A 17,214-nucleotide genomic window follows, 5' to 3' on the forward strand; every position below is an offset into this window, starting at 1 on the left:
TTCTTATTATTGTTGCTCGATACCTATGCTTCTGAAAGTATATCATTTACACTAATTTGTTATGCTCACACCCTCAATAAAAGAAGATGTAGTGTTCATAATAAGGTGTTACGTTTGTTCTATACAATTGTTGAATCCATTAGATCAGTGGCTCCCAACCGGGGGGGTCGGCCCAGAGCAGTTATTAAAGGGGGCCACAATGCCGGGCGCAAAACTTGATAATGTTATTTCATCAGGTTTTTTATTTATTTTTTTGATTTGGAATCTACTGAAGAACATAACACTATAAATACCACTGGATTGATAAACAGGGGGACCATGAGCGTTAAAATCCGCCAGAAGGGAGCCCAGCCCATAAAAGGTTGGAAACCACTGCAATAGCTGATGTCATCAACATTTTCATCAGATTTCAAAGCTTATTTTAATTAAAGTGAATTGGAGGTCTGATATAGAATCCAACTTCTTGATTTTATAGTGCCACTTTGGTATGCGATCTCGAGTATGTGTGTTTTCACTCATTTTGGTAACTGAATTCTATGAGAATGTTTATATGAGATTGGACATATATAAAAAATGGCACCATAATCTGTGTGCCACTTTGATATGCGGTTGATATCATGTTAAGCACGTGGGATCACATACCAAATTAGTTTCATGATGCTGGGATTGCATACCAATGTGGCATCGATTTCTCTTACCACTCGAAATCACAATACCCCCTCAATCAATCTTTTCTACACTAAAATGTATGAAACAACTGATTTATATAGTTTTTTCATAAATGATTATTCATTGAAATTCATTTCTACTAACTAAATAGTTGAAATTGACAAAAAATGTTTTATTGAAATTAATGAATAAATACTACTTATTCAAATATATTGAAAGTAGACCCAGAATTTATTTTTGTAATTTGTATCGTTTTGTGGATCAGACAGTTGATGTAGGATTTTGAAATAATAAAAATATCACGTATAGAGATCCTCATATTTTGGGAATAGATATAGGCTACAGTCTGTATTGTATGGAAAAAAAGCATATGTGTGTGCTGCATGCTCTATCTCTATACTTTTGGAAATCAGGATGTTGCAAATACAAAGAGATGTAAAAGCAGACTAGAGCGATGCTACCTTCCATGTCAATAAGGCAAAGGTACCATGATATTAACTGATATAAATGAATTATAGTCATGGCGTTGAAGCTTTAAAAGCATGTGTTAAATCATGTTGTTAGTGGTTTAAATCCTTATATGTTAGCATTGGTGATTACACCTGCAGCAACTTCGATTCCCCTTTTTTTTTTAAATCGATAGTACGCCATTGCGCCTAATATATGGATCAAGTAGTGGTTTATTGGTTACACTCAAGACCAGTACTATTGTTATAAAAACAAATCATTGTTTTACATTTTCTTGAAATAAAATACAATAATCATAAGAAATGTAAATTTCATTTTGTTTAATAGGTTTTGTACAACAACCTTTTCTCCCTTAAAAACTTTGTGTCATTTAGTCAGGTACGCTTTGAGCATGGACAAAACCCCAATCTGAGTAATTTATTCCTGGTATCTCTCGTAACTCAGTACGCATTATGGTCTTTATATGGTACATTTCAGTGGCTGACTCCTTTGTTTTGTGTTTTGATGAAAATATGGAAACACTTTTCAAAAAATATTCCACAGGCAAGATAATTGTTCTAAAAAGCATGCTTACAGTTTAGGATCTTTAAATTTTGAACTAAAAAATGCAGTACTTTTTTACATAAAATAAGATAAATGTGTATTTTGCTGTGTTTTTTTTTTCTCAGAGATTGGCTGGGAGGATCCAGATATCGAATTGCAACATTTTTAACTACGTTGTTGGATTCTAATCTAATGTTTTTCGTCACAATGCAGTAAGTAGTAGTAACTTATTGTTAATATGATATGTGAATGTGCAGTTTGTAATTGTTTACATTATTCGTGATCAATTTTTTCTCATGGTTTAGCAGTTATATTCACATGTGCTCATCCACATATTCACTGCTACAAGGTTATTAGATGATTCCTAAATATGTATTATGATTATGGAGTTATCAAAAGTGTTTGCACTTCTAACCACGGTTTCAAACTAAATTTTGTTGATTACAAAACCTTATTCCCTGAGTCACGAATCAAATTGAATCATTGGTCACCCAAGTCTCGAGTCGAGTCAGATAATGAAGCCAAGCTAATCACTGAGTTAGGTCTCACTAGCGGTAAGTTGATGATTGGTTGAGACTGAGTTGTTTCATTTAGATGACTTGAGTCTCTTTTATATAAAATGACTCAATCAAGTTTAGTCATAAGTCACCTGAGTCAGATATTGAACTCGAGCAAATCACTGAGTTAAGTCTCATAAGCGGTAAGTTGATGATTGATTGAGTCTGAGTTGTTTTATTACATTACTTGAGTCTTATTAATAAAAATGACTCCCAACTCGAGTTGTTTCAATACCTCAATTCTCCCCAACACTGTGAAATATTTTTAACTTTTTAGGCTCAATTTTTACCTACAATGTACAGTTCAAAAGGGAAACATTATTGGGATGATTTTTTTTCTATTTATCAATAAATATCTAATTCATAATAAATGCCGAATTACTAAAAAGCTTGGTTGGTTATCAGATTATACCCAATTCAACCCAATTATTTCTAAATTTATTCAAGAGTGGATTGTCCTATTCACAGTAATATGTTAATTGAAGGTTGGAGTTTTATTGATCAAACAATTCTGGCCTTTGAAATCAGCTGAAACGCATGTGTCTAATTTATTTATAAACTTGTATAATTATTTAATATTCATCATGCTAATCTCTGACAACATGTTCAGCCAAAATATGATAATCACATAAGAAGCGGATTAGGTTTTGTTTTTTCTCCATAGCAGGATAAATTATATAATACACAGAATATGCTCAGAATTAATAAGGTGTTATTATGAGTGATTGTTGTTGACTAATGGAAGAACCATTTTAATTTATACAAAGGAGATAAAATGTGAATAATTTTCAACAATTTGTCAAAAATGTGCTTCACACACACACACATAAATGAGCCCTTTTATTCATGGAGTGGGAAAATATCATCACAGAATTATATTATATTAGTATTTATATTCTAAATCATTATTTAAAAACAGGAATATATATATTATGTGTCATCATAAATGTTGCAAGAGCTTTGTTTATTATTTTTGCAATAGATAAATTTACTATAGGTATGAGGAGAATACACAACAGATTATCAGCTCTGAAAATTCGTTAAAAAAATCATTATTATTTGTATACATAATAATGATATGCGACTCGGAAATATTTGCATTGATTGCATGGTATTAAATTCATATATTGAGTTATGCATTACCATCAATAAAAAGAAAAAAGGTTTTTTTAATTTATTCTTCCTGGTAACACATTTTTAAAAATTATGAACGTCAGAATGCGAGAAATACAATTTTATGCCCAAGGCTATGAGGAGAAAAAATGATAGCTGGTTTTCTAGGTAAACTTAAATTGCTTGCTATTTTTTGGTTGAAATTTTACGCTGGTGGTGATTGATCAAAGTACTTTCAGGAAAGTAGCAAATGTCTGCGTTAGGGAAGTTCTCAAAGATTCGAAGACTTAATGGTAACGATGATGTGGAGACTTCTCCCGGAATTACCACCGATCCTAATCATACTATTTTTATTGGAGTTTTGACAGGTATATCATGTATTTCGTTACCAATGTTACCATGTTTTTGTTTATGTGTTATATAGTGAATTGGACAGTATATTTGGTGTTGTAGGAATATTCCAATTAAGGATTGGAAAATGCAGGTACTTGTAAAGCTTAATTTCTGAAATCTCTAAATTTCAGTGATATTATAAGTTAAAAATCTTTATTGCAATTTTCTCATAAAGTCTGATTTCATTATCAGAATTGTATTTGTACTTTTTCTCTTGTTTTTGATTTTTACTGAATTTATACCAAAAGCATAGTATTGTAAAGTGTAAACTAATATTTAAAATAACAATATATACGGTAACAATCATATGGTTGGTTACCTTCATGATTTACAAAGATGATCTGATTCGTCAATTAAATTGCCTCAAGCCAAAATACAATTCTGATTTAAATCCGAGAGAGTGGTTTGCAAGAAGCCAAAACGTTTCTTCAAATTTTTTATTTAAAGATACAAATATGTACAAATTCTATTTAAAACAATGTCACACAACCTTGTCAAAGAAATTGAATAACAACCAATAAACTCAAATCATAATATCTACCAAGTGATTCAAAGCACAGTTTTATTTTAGGACTATGAGATTTAGATATTTTTAGTTAAAAGCTTAAATAGGGGATTGGTGTAAAGCAAATGGAATAGGATGGATCCATTGCAAAATCAATAGTGAATAAGACATTCGATAATATCAAATAAATTTGGTAAGTTACGGAGTGCTGCAATGAATCTAAATTAATTATTGAAGAAATTAAATGCTATGCTTTTGCATTAGGGTTGGTTGGACGGTCCAATAGGTAATATAATTTTGGACTGAACATTTATTATTGGTTACCTAATTCGATTCATAAATTACCCTTTCATAAAATGCAATCGTTAGTTTACCAAATTAAACAAATTGACTCGTTTCAATCAGTCGTTTACGTTTTTTTAGAAGTGCAATATTCCCCCTCATCTCGGTGATAATTTTTCTGCCTAAATAGTTTTGCAATCTAGAATTTTTGCGATTGAATATTGATCTATGTCTATGATATTCGTGAAATGACCCGAAACTATATTTCCTAATTGAAATAACATGTTCACATTATATTTAAATTGATGATTATATATTTCTTAAAAACACTGAATTACTAATGGTAAATTTAATTTCATTATACATGATAAATTATTGGTTTTTCTATTGGTCTGCAGAAGGTATCTCGAAGAGGTTGCTAGTATCCAAATGTTCAAATGTGGAAAACTTCTCTGCAATTCAATTTCCTACTCTAGATTGATGCAGCAGTTATACAACAAGTTTTGACTATGTTAATTAGACCTAAATATGAATAATTTGAATTGGAAGAAAGTTTTTTTAATCATTTAAATCTGTGGTATTCATAGAAATAATGGGCAATTTGTGCATGACTGGGTGATTCCATAAATTACTCTCTATGATCATACTTCATAAATTTTCCTGTTTCAGTTAGCGACCGATGTGCGAGAGGAGAGAAAACTGATCTGAGTGGACCTTACTTACAACAAATATTACAGGAGTATACTGGGTATGTGTTAAAATTATAAACCATTTTTTAATAGAGACCGTAGACAACCAATAGGAATATGATGAATACTTTATATAAGAGTTTGCAAAGGAAGGTTGCGAGCCCTCAACTGAAAATGGAATAAATGAGTATTGCTAAAAGATTTGCAAGCAAGCACTAGGGATGTCAGTTTCAGAACTTCGAATCGATTGGAATTGATGTTGATTCGGAAGGCTTGATTCTATTTAAAAAAGAATTATATAGATAACACACTGCAATTGCACGACACAGCGGCGTTGTCTCGATATCGACCAAGAGCTTTCATTTTCCTTACGTTTACAACTTTCCAAAGTCGTAACACTCCCAGAGTTGCATTATTTTTTTTATTTTGGTAGCAGGTTTAGAGAGACCAACTGTTTCGCTCAATTTTGTTTGACTACTAAAAATGTTACCAAGTTTCACAATCACAAATATTCTAATATATAGTTAAACATTTCTTTAAATTATCTAAATAATATTTTTATAATTAAACAACATTGCTTCATACCTTCTCAAAAACAAGTCTGCGATGCTTCCATCGTTATCATTTTTTTTTTTTAAATCACGGCGCAAACGGTACTAACCAGCGTTTATCATATAGAGGTGTCAATAGATACTGTAATTGTTGGCACGGGACATGAAACAATTCAAGCTAACTCTGTCATGGAAACTCCTGAAATTTCATGAAGCAGAATATTTGGCTAGAACAATTCGATTTGTTTTTTCTTTGTTTCTTCTAATTAGCCGTCCTAATACTGTTTTCTATAATTCTAGATTTCGTTCTGCAATAAAAGTTTACAAAATCCTTCCGGATGAGTCGGACGAAATTGTGGTAAGGAATATATTTTGATAAATCGTCTTGTTATACCGATAAATATAATGTACCGATTTTATATTTATATACTAAATGGGTATAAATATATTTATTCCAAAACATGCACAAAATATTGCTTTTTCACAATATTTCGAATTTAATTGAAAACCCAATTTTAATTTGACTCAAATATGAATGAAATTGGCAAAAGGTTGAAAGACCTTTTTGCAATTTTTTTTTCAATATTATCAGCTTTTGACTAAAATGATAGAAAAACACTAAAATATACACGATTCCAGCGTATTTTCATTTTGTTGAAATTATAAAGTTATGATGTCCAGTAGCAGTAAGTAGCAGAGAAATGCTACATGTTCTTTTCAATATTGAAGAGCTTCATAGTTCTCTCGCTCAATGCAAATTTGCTTTTGGAAAAAATTTAAGTATCAGTGACTTGACAAAGTTGATTCACTGCATGATTAAACACTGTTTCTATTCATTTTCTTTTATTTAGGCAACTCTTGTGGACTGGTCTGATAATCTCAATTTAGAATTGATAATTACTACTGGAGGAACAGGATTAGGACCAAGAGACATCACCCCAGAAGCAACTGCTGCCGTCATTGAAAGAGAAACTCCTGGATTTACGATTGCAATAATAACAGCATCACTTAAAGTAACCACAGATGCAATGGTGACAAGGTACGTTATAGTCATTTTTGGACATGAGGTATATGCATTCTTTACTTACATGTTTTGTGTGGTCCTGCATACCCTAGGAATTGATGGATAGCATAAGATGTTTCCTTCAAATACTGCACCAGGGAAAGGCACATGGACACTTTCATGTTATAGTTGAAAAATACTTGCTCAAAGAAGTCTGGCCATGGTCAGTTTGTGCGCATCAGTACTTGAAACCAATTATAACAAAGTATAACTCTTGCCAGTATATTAACAGGCTCAACATATTATCACTTGTATAATGATGACAAATATAGTCCTAACGTTAATTTTCTTCTCCTTGTATGTTATGTTTTAAATACAAGATGCATTTATTTATATTTTTATTTAGACTGAAGAGTGGAATTAGAGGAAAAACTCTGATCATTAATCTGCCAGGAAGCAAGAAAGCATCATCAGTGAGTGTTACAGTTAATCCTCTTAAAACTGTTGAATGTTATTGGCCATAATTATTTTAACACCTTACCAGATTAATTTACTAAATTCTAGACCAACAAAGTTTCACAATTTCTGTGATGCCAGAAACCGAACAAGACTCAAAACAGCCTACTGTAATATATTAAATGAACTATTGCTTAAATAGAAATGCGTACATTTTTTAATAGGAATGTTTGAAAGTTGTTCTTCCTGCAATTCCACATGCAATAGAATGTCTGCAAGATGTCAAAGCCAGGATTTGCATTTGTACCTCCGTTGATGATTACCCGTAAGTACTTTTTATACGAGCAAGATCGCGAGAGCCCAAAACTGGTGAAAAGGTTACTAATATAAGAGATGTAACCTACTAATGCGTAAGATTTAATTTATATATATTTTTTTAATATGTTAGTAGGTAACAGACATTTTTTTTAAAAGATATTTTTTTCATTCCTTTTCTATAGACAGTAGGTTGACTAGATTCCATAATTATTTACTTTGAGGCCTGATGCAGAATCCTAACTGCCAGTATTTTTATTCCTTTTCAGAGACGTTGAGGAAATCAAGAAAAATAGTAACGATGCACATGTGATCAAACCAACAATAGTTATTCAAACTAACAGTGGAAGTCTGGAACCTCAAGGGCATTCACAATTCCAATCCCAACATCATGTGGTAAGCAAAGCAAGCATGCAAAACATAGATAACTTATATAAATTTTTTATGCAAACTATCGTAAGCAGCTATCGCAGGATGTCCACTTACAGTTACAGCAGAGTTCAGGTTAATTAAGGTAAAAGCCTTCACTTTATTAATGCAAGGATGCAAGACTATGATAACCAAATTATTATGTTATTTAAAGATGTGTTAAAATAATATTGCGTTTAATAAATTAATGAGTATTCACAGAGATGCAAAAAATCAAAGAAAAAGATGATTAAAATGAGTATCATTTTACATACATATCACTGCTGTTCTAATCCAGTGGTTCCCAACATGGGCTTCCATTATCTCCAGGAGTCCACAGACAGATTTTGATGGGTTTGTGCGCTTTGAATGTATAGTTTAAAAACGGTCAATGTCACGTCAACAAGTGCTTGGTACTGTGTCGTGTCTATGCTAGGGGTTTCTGAAATGAACAACTTTAATGATCTTTTGAATTTGAGGTGACTTTTTGTGCACCGATTTCACAGACCATAAGGCGTACTGTCAATAAATTGCTTAGATTCGATTTTTATTCATACATAAGGCGTGCCGGGCTATAAAATGCAATTGTTTTTAAAGCAATACTGGTACTAGTTTTGAGTGTATGCAATAAGCATGAAGTAGCCTACCTAATCCATACGTTGAGCACACCAGTTTACACGGCACATGATCGATTTTTGAGAAAAATAGGATTCAAATTACGCCTTGGGGTCTGTTAAATACGGTACTTTAATGAAAAACATTGCTTCTAGTGGAGACAACATATATATATAACAGTAAGCGATGGTTTCATTTAATAAAGGGGTTCGTAGCTTACAAGCATATCATCAAATAGTCCATCGCACTTTAAATTGAAAATCACTGTTTTATTCTGTCATAATATCGGTACTCCCGAAGTATGTGAACCAAGATGGCGGTCACCGGAACATAGGATATGTATCAGATTAGGGTTAGGCTATAATTTTATTCCAATTTTAGTTCTATTACGAGTTTGGGGACTAGCCAAGTGACTAGTATTTGTACTTGGAATATGGCCTAACCTTAACCTGGTACACATACTATGTTTCGGTTTCCGCCATCTTGATTCACATACTTCGGGAGTACCATAATATCTACATTATAATTTCCGATGAATTTGTTATTTTAAGATTTAATTGAGATCGGTAATTTTATATTATAGCTCATAAAATCCAAGAAGTTCTTCAATTTTTCGTAATCAAGTATATATACATATTTATAAATATACCCACAGGGCATGTGAAACGAGACTGCAGTATTTTGCCTTTTATATAATGTTTTCCGTTATGTAACATTATTTTCATTGGCCATTGTCAAACGTGAATATAGACAGGTTATATAATATTCACAATGATTTTTTTCATTGGAAGTTCAAGGAAAAATTATGTAATAAAACTAAAAATTATTGTTTACAAATTTATTATATCTGTTCGGTCAAATTTTTTCAGTTCATATAAATTTGCTCAAAGCGGGATCGCGAGCTTTCAACTAAAAGACAAAAATTACTGCTAGAAAGAGTTGTAAAGACTGGTAATGGATCAAAAACATGGCGTATGCTTATGAGGCTTGCAAACACAGATAGATGTGTTTTTTGTTGTTGATAATGTACAAATAAATAGATCAATATTATTGAATGTTGGGTTTCTAGAATGTCAACGGCAAAAAGTAAAGATAGTACTTCCTGCTTCATTTTTAAGACACGTATAATCAATTATCATTTAGAATTTCGAATGTAACGTATTTGTACGGATTCTAAGTGAACTGTCGATAAATTGCTTAGATTGGGTTTTTATTCATACATAAGGCACAACTGGTAAAGATTTTGAATGTAGGCAGTAAAGCATAAAGCACTACCTGATTCATTCAGTGGGCGCATGATCGATTTTGGCGCACGATCAAAGCGGTAAAATACAGTATCTGAATTGATAAATCCATGACCGCGCACTGTCTTCCTCTAACCTAACCCAATGACCAGATTCGTCTACAGTACCATATAGCTGATGTATTTTTGAGGATTTTGAATATCATGTTTTTATGTTTGTTGATTTTAAATCTATGATTTTTCTTAGAGTCTCCCTGAAAGAACGTTGATCAACTTTTCTGAAGAAGATTTGGCTGATGCTGACGTGGACTTGGAGAGTCTTCTGTCAAATGTATTTTTATAAATTAATAATTTTTGCAAAAAATAAGATCATTGTTAAGTTAAATATGAGGATATCACTCTTATAGATATACTCAATATAAAGATCACTCATCTTATACTCTACTATGAGATGATGTCATGTGAGACTCACTACTTATTCTTGCTGACTTATAATCAAGATGAGAAACTATGAATATTTTTTAAGAGTATTTTAATCCTTTATATGCACAAGCGGAAGTTGATGCTTAGATAGTAAACTACTATCTTTTTAGTAATTTAGTTATATTTCAGATTCTCTCATCTGCTTTTCTATGCCCTAAATAAATATGAAATTATATTTTGTTAAATATAGTTTATCTTTATTTCAAACCTTGCTACTTTTTTCGCAGAATGCTACAAACTCTTCAACTGAAATCATATCGAAAAAAGAAGGTACAATTTTTAATTGATATTTGGTTGTTCTAATATTTTTTGTTTTACGTAACAATACCCTGAGATTTTATTAATTTTAATATGAATCGGGCTTTACAGAATCATATTTGACCGCTAATATATGGTTATATATAATAATATGGTTGTCTGTATTTTAATGGTTTGTTATTTTAAACTTGGATCCCAACTATTTTTAACGATAATACATGTAAAATCCGTGTTCTCTCATGACTTCAACCTAATTTAGATTACCCAGTAAGAATTGAGTGATTGTGATGACTGATGATGCACTAAAACCAGTGGTGGTATTCAGGGGCTTTAGCGCCCTAGTTCTTTTTTAGGTGTTAGACTACAGCAACATTTGATTTGCACTGTATCTGTTGACGAGTGTTATATTTTGCGTTTCGAAACTTATAATTTGACTTTTATTTAAGGCATGTCATGTCAATGTAGCTCATGTAGTGGCTTTTGAATCTCGCCACTGACTCTATCTGACTGATAATGAGACCTTTACTAACAAAATGTTGATTAAAAAACTGTCTCGGTTTACAGAGTTACCCGCAACTTTTTTCAGCCTATTATCCAAGAAAATTTATGTCTCTCTTTGTTTCTAGAGCAGGAATTCCCACCCTTAAGTGTACAAGGAGCTCTTGACACTGTTTTAAATACAACAGCAACACTCAAATCTGAAGAAGTAAGTTTGGCAGGGGCTTTTGGGAGGATTTTAGCTGAAGATGTGAGTGTTATACAACAAAACCAAACCCAAACTGCCGGGAGTAGTGGTTATGCACTTGCAGGTAAGTTATTCATATTTGTGATTAATTCTGTCTGCCAGAGAAAATGACCATCACTAATTACCAACCAGTATATCAGTAACAATGATGTAATTTGATACTGCAAAATTTACTTAGCTTGCGTTAGAGCAGGGTGCCTCAAATGGGGCTCTCAGCGCCCTAGGGGCCAGCCATAAGCAAAGGCCTTCACTAGCATGGTTACATACCCAATCTTACGTATTAATTGGTAATCGGCGGTTAAACTTTAAATTGTTGTTTTCATTATAAGGTCATAGACTTCCCAGTTGAAATTCTCTGACACGCCAGTTTGTTGGCTTTTTATTATAAAATGTGGCAATTGAAGTATCTGATGAAATATCATTCAAAGCAAAACTACCATATATTACGGCCAATAGGGCGCACTTTTTCCAATCTTATTTTTCTCTCAAAAACCGATCGTGCGTCTTTTGAGCCGGTGCACCTATTGTATGGACCAGGTAGTGCTTTATTCAGTTTATTGCATACACTCAAAATTAGTACTGGACACTGGTCTATTGTTTTATATACAAACTGCCGTCTTTAACTTCCTAAAAATCGATGTGGGCTCAATGGGCCTTGTATGAATCTCAAAAGTATGAATGTATGAATCTCAAAAGCTCAATCTAAGCAGCTTATTGACAGTGTGCCATATGATTCGTAAAATACATTATTTTTCTGAAAAGCATCCAGGCAACCCTCCCCCTCCCCCCTCATGGGGTCCAGATCTTGAGAGTCTTTGGAGGAAAGTTTGAGAACCACTGCACTAAGGCATAGTGACGGAGTGTATCCAAATTTAACATTATTTCTTATGTATATTGCACACATTATCAAAGAGTATAGAAAATTAAAACTACCATACCATTTTGTAATAAGACATAAAGTGGTATATTCGACTGTCAATAAAGCTCGCATTTCCAATGTTGTCCAGAATATCCTGAATACATAATTAATACAAATATCTATTTTTCTAGGTTCAGTATTGGCTGGAGAGATTCGAAACATCAATACAAAGGGAGTTTCGATTAATTATGACCAAGCGAGGCAAGTATCAGCTGGATCTCGTCTTCCGAGAGGAACAAACACAGTTGTGTCAGTTCGTGATACCAGACTATTGGTTGGAGTAAGTTTAAATAATTTTTCTAATGACATCAATGGTATTGGTACTATAATGAGGATAGGTTACATATGCAGGCTATGGAAAGATGGATCTACTAGCATCACAGAATTCAAATTTTTTTGTACAACAAATTCTTATATTAAATAATTGGGATAATTAATATTATAGAATGACTTTGTTTTAGATACTGATAGATTACTGATATGATTGGAACTTTGCACCCCAAGTAAAATTATACATAAATAAAAAACAATAAGATAGGGAAAATTGGAATAAAATTATGGCCTAACCCTAACCTGGTACACATACTACGTTCCGGTGTCCGCCATCTTGATTCACATACTTCGGGAGTACCAGCTACAATATTTACATTAATAAGAAAGAATTATTAAGCGACAGAAAGTTAATCAGGCAGTATAATCATGATGTACCAACAGTTGAGCATTCAAAATCAAACATGGCAGAAGCGCCAATATTCCATTTATCTTCTTGTTTTTGCAGAATAAGATTCAAGTTATTCAAAATGTGAGATCAGGTCAAGGAGTGCAGAATTCTCAGCTAAGTAACAGCCTTCGACCTTTGGTAAAGAAAGGAACCAAACTAGGACCGGCGAAAATTGGACAACTCACCACAAAAGGCATAACATCCGTCAGAACCTACAAAAATCCTGTGGTTGCTGTACTATCAGTTGGAAGACAGGTACCATAGTAATTCTATCTCCAATCTCATTTCTATATTTTTTGTTTATAGTTGTCTGACAACTCCCTTTAGTTGGGAATATCAAGTGTATTTGCAGTGCAGAACATTAATCACTCATTGGTACCATTACATATATTCAAACAGTGCACGAGGACACACATTTCCAACTTGGTTTCCGAAGTATATTTCCTTACACTCCTAAGCTTCTTGAACAAAAAGCTCTAAATTTAGACAAAAAACTCAACTCTTAATGACAAGCAAATACATTTTTATTTTTGAAAAGTTAGTCTAATTTTTTCCCTAAATTCACATTCCTTTTTTAAATACTCATGTAAAAGGATATTGAAGCTACAAATCACATAACAATACAATCGTCTCTTCGTCAACATTCGGTTGTTCCATTGGACATTGGCATCATATCAGAAGAAAAAGAAATTTTATTTGCATCTATCAGCCAAGCTATAGCAAAAGGTAAGATGACCAGATAAGTTTCTATACCAGTTGTTTGCAAAAAACGTGTTCAAAAACAGGGTGTTCATAATGTCCAATTTTATTATTTTGTTACAAAGTCAGTTAGCAATATATTTTCTGTTTGTTTCATTTTATTCAGTGTCAATTCAAGTTTTTTTTTTCTTTATACACCTTTATTATATCATATGCCCACCATTAAATGGATTAGACGAATCTGAAACGAACATTACAACAAATTACTGGTTAACTAACCATTCCTAAACCTGACATGAGCTGGTAACAAGGCGAGAGGCGTATTTCATCATATGGTTTGGCTATCTTATTAGCTTTACTCTCCCCTGTGATAAATTTCCTAGAGCATTCGTAGCAAATGCTAATTCTATCTCACCGAAGAAATGTTGCGTCGCTTTATTTATTCTGCAGATATTATAATGGACTTCTTCGGAACTTACTCCTCTAAAAAAATATTTATTCCCGAAGTTTTTATTCCACGAACCTCAGTTGAATGGGTAACTCATCACCGCATACCTGTTTTCCTGATCGTATTAACAAACAACTGCTTCAAATCTAGCGACATTCGGTACTTACTAACTCGCAATACCCCACTATAAGTCTCAGTAGGTATTGGCACTTTAGTGGTCACCTGCTGCTTCCGCATTCTTTGAGAAAATTTGCTTATAGAAAAATGTACAAACCATTATAAACATCTGGCATTACATGTATTTTCATGTGTGGCATAGCTGAGCAATGGTGGGGTTGTCTGCTATTTGGTTATTTTGATACAAAACCTTTTACATCCAGCTGATGTTATTGTTATTGGAAGCAAATCAGAGGCCAGCAGAGATGTTATTAGATCACTGATTAGGAATAAATTTGAAGCCATTGTTCATTTCGGGACTGTTTCGATGCTTCCGTGGTAAGTATAAAAGTTGTTGCTAGAGTTCGTTCTCGGTAGGAAATTTGTTTTTAAATCAGTGGTACACTCCGCAGACCTTCCTGCAAGACCGCCAGTCTGCAAAATTAGTTCTGCAATTTCCCAGTCCACAAAAAAAGTTGAGAACTACTGTTTTAAATGCTTATCCTGTACACAAGGTCTTGGTTTTTCTAAAAGTTTGAATTTCTAGGGTACCGAGCTATTATGCTACAACGAGATATGAAACTGACAGAAAATTATTCTTTGTCCTACCAGGTGAGTGATGCATAATAATTTCTCATGTCGACTTGGCTTGCTCACCATCACTCAGGGTGTGATAGATTTGAGTAGGCGATGCCGAACTGGAAAGATTACGGTTCATCCAAACTTTATTAGATCCTTACCTAGTTGATTGTGCAAAATGGAAGATGTATGAGCACATCGCAGTAATTGTAACTTTGTGGTGTTCATATTTCCAGCGTATTGACCATTATGACATTTCCATTATTTTCTCAAGCGGGTCTCATCAAACTGGGGGTTCAAAAAGGCTCAATGGGGTCATTGGTTACCCATAATTGTCAGAACTAGCTATACTCGCTCTTCTTCTTTTATCCTTCTAATAGTTTTCGACACTAACTTAAACATCGATCAAACCGGAATCAAGCCAAGGATCGATCTTTTGTGTGACAATATTCACCTCGGTCTCATTAAAGTTCCTGAGGGCCGCAAAAAAAAAAAATTGTCTTTTTAGAATACAATTATGAAGCTTGTGTATAAGGGGTGCATCTTGCAAAAGTACAGTGGTATACTATACCTTAAACGACATGCTATTTACAAGGAAAAATCATTATGTACGAATTGAACTAATCATAATTATCTTGTTTATTAAGAGTGTCCTTTGGCAAGTATTCTGTGCACATTGTATATTGTTCCTGCTTTGAGAAAATTGGGAGGTCTTGAAAATACAAAGAATACTGTAATCAAAGCTAAGGTATTGATCTTTGTTTATGTCTCACAGTATGGAAAAATTATAGAAAAGAAAATGACCTAAGAAAACTGTAATTTCTTCTCGACATCAATCAAGAATATAGCATATCACTAACTAATCTGTTGAGGTTTATTTTCCTAAGGTCGTTCACACTTCTTAAAAGAGTTATTACTGGACATTTCATGGTTTCGCGTAAATTGGTTGTTAGTTAGGTCCAGGGTTATACGGATTGTCTTGTTCCTAAATTTGTGACCTTGATATTGAGTCTGGGACTCGAGCGACATACAGGGATGTACAAAATGAATTTTATGTATTGGGAATGTTTTCATTTTAAGGCATTTAATATCTGATTGTCAGACAAAAAATAAACCAATTTTACACCTCCAGCTCAAACATAGAAAAAATTCGTTATATTCGAATGAATAAAGATGTGTGAAATTCATTATACAATTCTTACCATACGTGTGTTTTAGTTTAGTTTGTCTTTTTATATTTACCTGTATTTCGAGGACCCTTAATTTGGATATACTTCATCTGGGTCCAGTTACTGTGAGACTCAGACCACCAAGTCAAGTCGTGAGATCTTCTTCGCTTGACTGTGTTGGGTCTCGAACGTATTTTCCTGTGGTCTCTGTTTTAACTGTGAAGCTGCCTCATAATAAACCACAAATCCGGAATCTTCTGATTCTTTCAACACACAGAATAAAATCCATTTTCTGTGACACATGCTAATAAATTCAGTTAGGTTATAAGTAATCATGTTTCCTTCATTTATTTAGTTGTCAAATGACCAACCGCTCAAACAAGATCCAGAATATTTGCAATGTCAAGTTAGCTGGCGACCACAAGAAACCGTTCCATTTGTGGAAAACATTGGGATCAACTTGGGTGAACAAGAAGCTTACGATGCCAGTGCAATTCTTGTGCTTCCAGCCAAAAGTAATCAGTTGTCTTTACTGAGAAAGGGAGATACCGTTGACATTATTTTAATAAGAAGTGTTTGATTTATGACTGAAATTATGTATATATGGTGCTGTTAATATGCTTTTCCAACTTTTCTAGCTCATCTGCAACTAAATACCCTAGTAATTATTGACTTGGCTAGATATAACACTTGTAATGGTGCACTTGGTTTTCTACGAGTTTATCATTCATGTCCCTTTTGTCTCACTTTCACTGTAATTTGCATATATTTATTGTGTGTTACCATACAACAATATCGTTTTTTGATAGTTTATATAAGTGGGTGGGTGACCCATGCATATGCAGTTTACTGGAATGGGACAAACTAAAGCCATCTGTGAATGGTTTATTAGCCCGCTACAAATTTGTAAAATATCAATTTTCAAACTATGATAAGTTCTTTTTGATATTGCTTGTCGTGATGAAGAATCCTCCTTGCTTGCTAAATTCAGACTGAATCAGTTCTGGGAAAAATCTACAATCAAGTCTAAACTCCGGGTTAAAAAATTTGATGTATGCAAGCGATTACTCACGGAATTGTACAAATCATATGAAGTGCTCTTATGAATCCACTGGTCTACAGCAACCATTTCTCATGCGAAATAAAACTTGTACAAATGAATTATATTTTGTGTAATGCTGTGAAAATGTGTGGCATTGCAGATGCATGGGGCAGACTGAAAGGGTT

The 17,214-nt window shown here is 33.2% G+C and overlaps 1 protein-coding gene across 1 annotated transcript; it reads left to right on the forward strand.

Moving 5' to 3' along the window:
• The first annotated feature begins 1 nt into the window (after position 1).
• LOC120331013 (gephyrin-like) lies at positions 2-17,148 on the forward strand. Its single transcript, XM_039398030.2, has 19 exons — positions 2-1,152; positions 1,806-1,892; positions 3,590-3,718; positions 5,200-5,278; positions 6,071-6,128; positions 6,622-6,809; positions 7,180-7,246; positions 7,454-7,554; positions 7,814-7,940; positions 10,058-10,141; positions 10,521-10,563; positions 11,178-11,360; positions 12,347-12,495; positions 12,994-13,191; positions 13,530-13,662; positions 14,464-14,578; positions 14,787-14,851; positions 15,466-15,566; positions 16,343-17,148. The coding sequence occupies exons 3-19, from the start codon at positions 3,601-3,603 to the stop codon at positions 16,565-16,567; spliced, it is 2,034 nt and encodes a 677-aa protein (XP_039253964.2). The 5' UTR covers positions 2-1,152; positions 1,806-1,892; positions 3,590-3,600; the 3' UTR covers positions 16,568-17,148.
• The last annotated feature ends 66 nt before the right edge of the window (positions 17,149-17,214 follow it).

Source organism: Styela clava, chromosome 6 (genome assembly GCF_964204865.1).
Source record: "Styela clava chromosome 6, kaStyClav1.hap1.2, whole genome shotgun sequence".
In the NCBI taxonomy this organism is placed as follows: domain Eukaryota; kingdom Metazoa; phylum Chordata; class Ascidiacea; order Stolidobranchia; family Styelidae; genus Styela; species Styela clava.